At 36.0% G+C, this 6,000-nt stretch overlaps 1 protein-coding gene across 4 annotated transcripts in view; it reads right to left on the bottom strand.

Moving 5' to 3' along the window:
• Positions 1 to 797: 797 nt before the first annotated feature.
• The window catches only part of LOC149262980 (Holliday junction resolvase MOC1, chloroplastic-like), a 388,021-nt gene continuing 382,818 nt past the window's right edge, over positions 798 to 6,000 (bottom strand). For 3 of the 4 annotated variants that reach the window (XM_089425574.1, XM_089425571.1, XM_089425562.1), the window contains 2 exons: positions 1,456 to 1,516; positions 798 to 1,262 (listed from right to left, as the gene is read on the bottom strand). In XM_089425574.1, the coding sequence (XP_089281700.1) occupies positions 1,205 to 1,262; positions 1,456 to 1,516 (119 nt within the window). In that variant the 3' untranslated portion in view covers positions 798 to 1,204. The remainder of the gene's footprint in view (positions 1,263 to 1,455; positions 1,517 to 6,000) is intronic. The other variant, XM_089425566.1, reaches the window with a different exon arrangement.

Genomic DNA, 6,000 nt, shown 5'->3' with positions numbered 1-6,000 from the left:
CAAACAAGGATCTCTTATTAGGGTTTTTGCAGCAGTTGCAGGGCTAAAATTGTAGGACGAAGTTGCAGGGTCGAAGTTGGGGGTCGAAAACTAGTTCAAGTAGAATCAAGCCTTGTTGATCTGATCTACTTGAAAGGGTTTCTTGGAGGACTAACTTGGTACGTAGAGGACTTGGTATAGGGTTTGGGTCTTTGTTATCTCACTTGAAGAAAATTCTATAAGAGGAGGTTTTTTGGGTTTCAAAACTAACAAACTTCTAATGTTTTTTGAACTAACTTCTTCTTGGTTGGTGGCTTAAAACACATCACAGATTCTCCATCTAAAGCTTCATTGGGTCTTGTTTCTCCTCAAAAGCTTAGTTGGTTTAATTAATTCATGAATCAATTAGCTTCACAAGGTTTCAACATTTCAAATACAAGCTTTTGATTATTCACGTTTCAAAACTCATACCTATGTACCATTCTTATCTCCTTCAAATTTGTCTATCAAACAATTTCTACTATCGATTTTATAATTATTCATAAGATGTTGATAGTCATTATGCTTTATTATTTATTTATATTTTGCATGATTTTACAGTGATTCGTATGATGGAGGTAATCATTAAGCTTATTTATTTAATTATATTATGCAACCTACCTAAGACACTTCACGAACTTCTCCAGAGATCTAAATTTACAAAATTACCCTTCCTTAATGCTAGACAACTAGTACATGCATTTGATTGAAATTCTATTCTAATAATAACGTATTAAAAGCCTTCCATTGAGTTCTGATCATTCTGATAATAACTAGTGTTGACTGATAATAACTGATGTTCTTGTTGGGCAAAACTAAATTCAGTTTATACAAACTTATTTTAACTTTAACAGCCCTATTTTCACAGATTGTCGAGCGAAATTTTGTTAATTTATCCAAGAGACAAGTTTGCATCTTTGAAATATATTTTTTTCAAAATTAATGCCATGGAGTTTGAATGTACTTTTGCTTAGAATCTACTTCAAAAAGTAGATTCTGTTACACTAAAAATGTCGTTGCACCAAGTCAAAACATTGTTGCCTTAAAAGTTCAAGTGTTCCCCTTGACTGCAACTATTCCATCCTGTTCAATCAAGAACGTGAACCAACATTTCATGACACTGTAGCGCTCCAACCAACTTTAGTGTGTTCTATTACACCATCTGTATATCACTTCCTCCAAAGACTCAACCTGCTTTTGAATCCCTGCAATAGTATGGAGATAAATATATTTCAAGATAGTCTCTGTAGAAAACCAGACCACATATAAGTAGTAGTCAGGGAAGAAATTGATTTTGAAGTTAAAGAATGTTACTTCCACCTTGGGAAGAACTTAATAAGTATGGCAATGACACATATATTCTGTACCATATGTGTGTGTGCAAACGTGCATCCTCACAATCATTAACCCAACTGGTAATATAAGCAGTTTATTCACCTTTCAGTCATCTTCATCAAGCTTCTTCCATATGCCGCAATAAGAAGAGCCTCTGCTCGACCTGTGAAAGAGAATAATAAATACTGCTTGAATAAGTTTTATTATTAAGTGTCTGATATGCAAAGTACATTCACAAAAGATTAAATTTAAACTCCATTTCAATCCACATCTTGGACACTTTAACTATGCAAATTGCAACTAATTGGTCTATATCACTAAAGTTTTAAACTAGATTTACAGGCCCTGCTCTAGACGTGACAACTCTAGTTGTAAGGTAAGGATGTACTATTCACCTTCTTACCCAGTTTGATTAAGGCTTCATAACATGTTAAGTAATGTGAAAATAAATAGTTTCATTCATTATTTGGTTATTTAATCACATATGAAATTTAGAGGAATATGGTCGGTTCGTAAAATTCTTATGTAAACTATTGACTGCACACATGAAGATGAATATCAACAGATCAGATAAATAGGGCTCAAACTACAACTTTCTTCAACGCCTATATAAAACCATGTAATACTTAACTGTTGATAGTGCACACAATATCATATATTCACATCAAATAAGATTACATATAAATACATTTAATGTTGTCTCAAAATAGGTAGACTATCTTAGACACACAATCACCTGGTTGAGAGAATATCTCAACCACACGAGGCTGCACTTGGAGGCTGCACAAACTGGAGCGTACACTCTCATGTTCAATTAATCAAAGATGAGACAATAAATACATCTCAAAAGAATAGGGAGGTCAGAACAAACTCCTACAACCTAGGAACTAATCTTAACTTAAGGAGTTATCTTACAACCATGTAACCATTTCTCCATTATACAATATAATGTTGATTATTTTCAACTCTCCCCCTTAATGGAGAAAGGATTATCCTGAAGTCCTAACTCCTAACATCCCCCTAAACAATTCAAACTTCACTTTCCCAAGAGGCTTTGTAAAAATATTTGCCATATTGTCACATGTTTTACAATATTCACTAAAAATTTCTTTTGACTGGACTTTTTCTCTTACAAAGTGAAACTGAGTATCTATGTGTTTTGTGTTCTTATGAAACACTAGATTGTTCGCCAACTTAATGGAACTCTGGTTGTCACAATTGATGATGGTCGCTTCATTTTGCCCTTCTCCTGCAACATGGAGAAGCCTATTCAACCAAATAGCTTCACATGTCATTGCACATACTGCTTGGTACTTGACTTCAATTGAAGATAAAGACACAGTGCTCTGCTTTTTACTACTCCATGCTATAACCCCGGATCCAACAGTGAATGCATAACCCATGATAGATCGTTGATCATCCAAGTTACATGCCCAATCAGAGTCTAAAAAACCTACTAAAGTAACATCAAATGTATCAATGTATAAAATACCATAATCACAAGTACCATGAAGATACCTCAGTACACATTTTGTTGGGACCCAATGACTTTCAAGAGGTTTAGACATAAACTGGCTCAGCACACTAACAGAGTATGCTAAGTCTGGTCTAGTTGTAGTCAAATATATTAGACTACCAACTAGCTGTCTATACAAAGTAGTATCCACCTCCTTAGACCCATGGTCTCTGCACAATTTCAGGTTTTGTTGCAAAGGTACTAATGATGTCTTACACTGTTCCATTCTGAACTTTTTGAGCAGTCCTCTAACATACTTCCCTTGAGTAAGGAACGTTTGCCCAGAGTCTCTCCACACTTCCAGACCTAGACAATAATGTAAACTTCCGAGATTTGATTTCTTTGATTAATGCATCCGCATTACCTGTTATAACCATGTCATCCACATACAAGGAAATCAAAATTATCTACCCCTGTTCATCATACATGGTATATAGATTTGGGTCATTCTTAGTCCTATGAAAACCATTTTGTATGTAGATTTGGGTCATTCACTATATAGGTGCCAATTGCAATGCTATAACCTTGGTAATAAGAAGTCTGGAACAGGGACAGTATTAATACCACAGAATGTCACAGTAATATGCCACATGATGTTGCTCAGTGTCAAGAGTAATCTCATCATTAACCTTGTCGTTGCTACTTTATTATAGTTGATTTCAAACAGTGATTGGTTCAACCTAAATGATAGTACAATAAGATGATCGGTGTCATATTTCGTATTAATGATCATAAGAATCAAATGTATGAGGAGTCGAAGTATCTCAAGGCTCAAGTGATCTCAATAACATATAGTCTGAAGCAGTTTCAATAATGTCATAATTATGCTATGGTGCTCGATGTTGGATAGTGCAAGAAGGTCTCAAAGGAAGCCTTGTAAAAGGATTTCAGTTGTATCATGCTAGGCAGCTCAAGCAAGGATCTCATTCAAGGAAGCATCAAGGTGAATATCTCCTCTTCACGTGCCAAGTAAGTATCTTTCATGTTTATAATCAATCCTTGGTTTAAATGACTTCATTTTGCAAGGAAATCGATATGCCGATTGGGTAACCGAAGGTCCTTGCATGAAATAAGGAGGATAGTCATAGTCCTCAAAGATAAGAGAAGTCATTGAGCATATCAATGAAAAGGGTCTCCTCTGATTTCATAGGAAGGGACTCTTAAGGTTCTCTCACAAAACAATATTGGAGACATCAAAGAGATATATGATGCAATGAAGCAGGTCATATTGAAGGTATCGAAGAATGAAGGGATATCTTCATAAAATCTCAACTGTGAGATTTGGAGAGATGATAAGAAGATAATCATCATTAACTAATAAGCAAGGTAACAAATGTCCATGGGACAAGAGAGTTGCCTCATTCGACAACTTGTGGTTTCTATGCTAGATGGAAAAAGACAAGTTGAGGACAAAAGTGTTGAAGGTTAAAACACTCAAACATTTTCAGAAAGGAAAGGGAAGTTTAGAAAATTTGGTCTTCAGAAAAGAAAGAAGAGTATAGCTAAGATTCAATGCTATATGGAAAGAAAGCTCATATCACCGGAAAGATGGAGGAAGCTGAGGAAAAAGACCAAGGAAAGAGGGAGTAACAGATCTCTACTATGATTAAGATGGCCTCCCTCACAAAAGGGTCTTATCATAAGCTCCTAAATCTTTTGTTATAGATATGGCCATGATAAATACTAAGATGCATTATGGCATCATGGAAGCATTAGAAACAAGAGGTCGTGACATCAACATGGGAATCATGAAGGACAAAAGGAACAAAATCCATGGTAGTCAAACATGAAGGATATAGCTCTTGGGAACCACATTGGACATTGAAGGAAAGGATGAAGTCATCCAGGACAAGGCCCATCATACATCAGTGAAAAGGGAAACATTTGTTGAATAAGAATATGTGAGATCCTCAAGATTCTTTGATGGAATCCTCATCGAAGGATTCACAGATCTAAAGTGGAAGCAAGTGTTTCATGAGGAACTCCAACTTATAGAATTCATGGGATGATGGTATGATTACATGAGAAATGAAGCAGATCAAGAGGTTGAAGATCTTTTCAATCAAGGAAGCTACTGGAAGAAGCCTAGATGACCTAAAGGTAAATGTATGCTTGTATTTAATATTATAAAGTCATGTCGTATGGTTGCAGGTAACATGGATCACTACTTCTATCTTGAGAAGCATGATCAAGGGAAAAGGATTTCTTCCTCTGAAAGGATGTAGAAAGGTATAAGTCACACTAGATGAAATCAACATAATATGTCCTCTGAGGTGGTTGACTACAATTAAGGAACTCTGATTGGAAGCTTTTGGGAATAGAATGTGTAAGAGGAAGAGATCGTGAGATATGCAACCATGATAAAGGCGATCAACATCCAAAAGACCAAGAAGATTTGACTAGGAAATATCACGGAGCAATATAAAGACTCTGATGAGAGTCTAAAAAAGATGAAGACCCTTGACAATGGATATATCTTGGAGATGTGTCAACATGTATGCAGGATGCTGATACCTACAAGAAGATGTCATGATGAAGAGCCATCTTGTAAGGTACTATTTGATTTAATGTTATGTTTTGATTTCTTGAATAATATCTGGATGAGTTCATGCAGGGCTATTGGAACAAAAGTTGTAAGTACAAGTACAACTAGCATTCATGTGGTGGATGGAAATTCCTAAAAGAAGCATGATGAAAAAGAAGTAGTTATATGAAGAAGCTTCTAGATATGTACCAAGAAGGGCACTTTCCATGAAGAAAGGAATGACATGATAGACCAGGGAGGAAAGTGATTGATGGCTAATGCACTTCAAGGAAGAAGCTCAACTCAATTTCATGACATCAACAAAAGAAATCGATCAAGCAATGGAAGGACCCACGAAGAAGAATTTATTGATGAAAAAGGAGTAAAAGGGAGCTCTGACAAGTCCCTAATTAAGAGGGAGCTTGGGCAAGTTCCTAGTCAGAAGGAGCATGGAAACATTCCTTTACGGGAATGGGCATATCTTCCCTAGTTGAGAGGGAGAGATAGACACAACATTCTTGTCTTCACTCGAGAAGAAAGAATGAAGGATTGGGTAATCATCTGGCATCTGATGCTCTTTGAGGATGTGTAAGGCATCCAAGATAAG

Source organism: Pinus tabuliformis, chromosome 6 (assembly GCF_031772625.1).
Source record: "Pinus tabuliformis cultivar Carrire ecotype Pingquan chromosome 6, CPIR1, whole genome shotgun sequence".
Lineage (NCBI taxonomy): Eukaryota > Viridiplantae > Streptophyta > Pinopsida > Pinales > Pinaceae > Pinus > Pinus tabuliformis.
The sequence above is the reverse complement of the archived record's forward strand: the minus strand, read 5'-3'. Positions and strand labels throughout refer to the sequence as shown.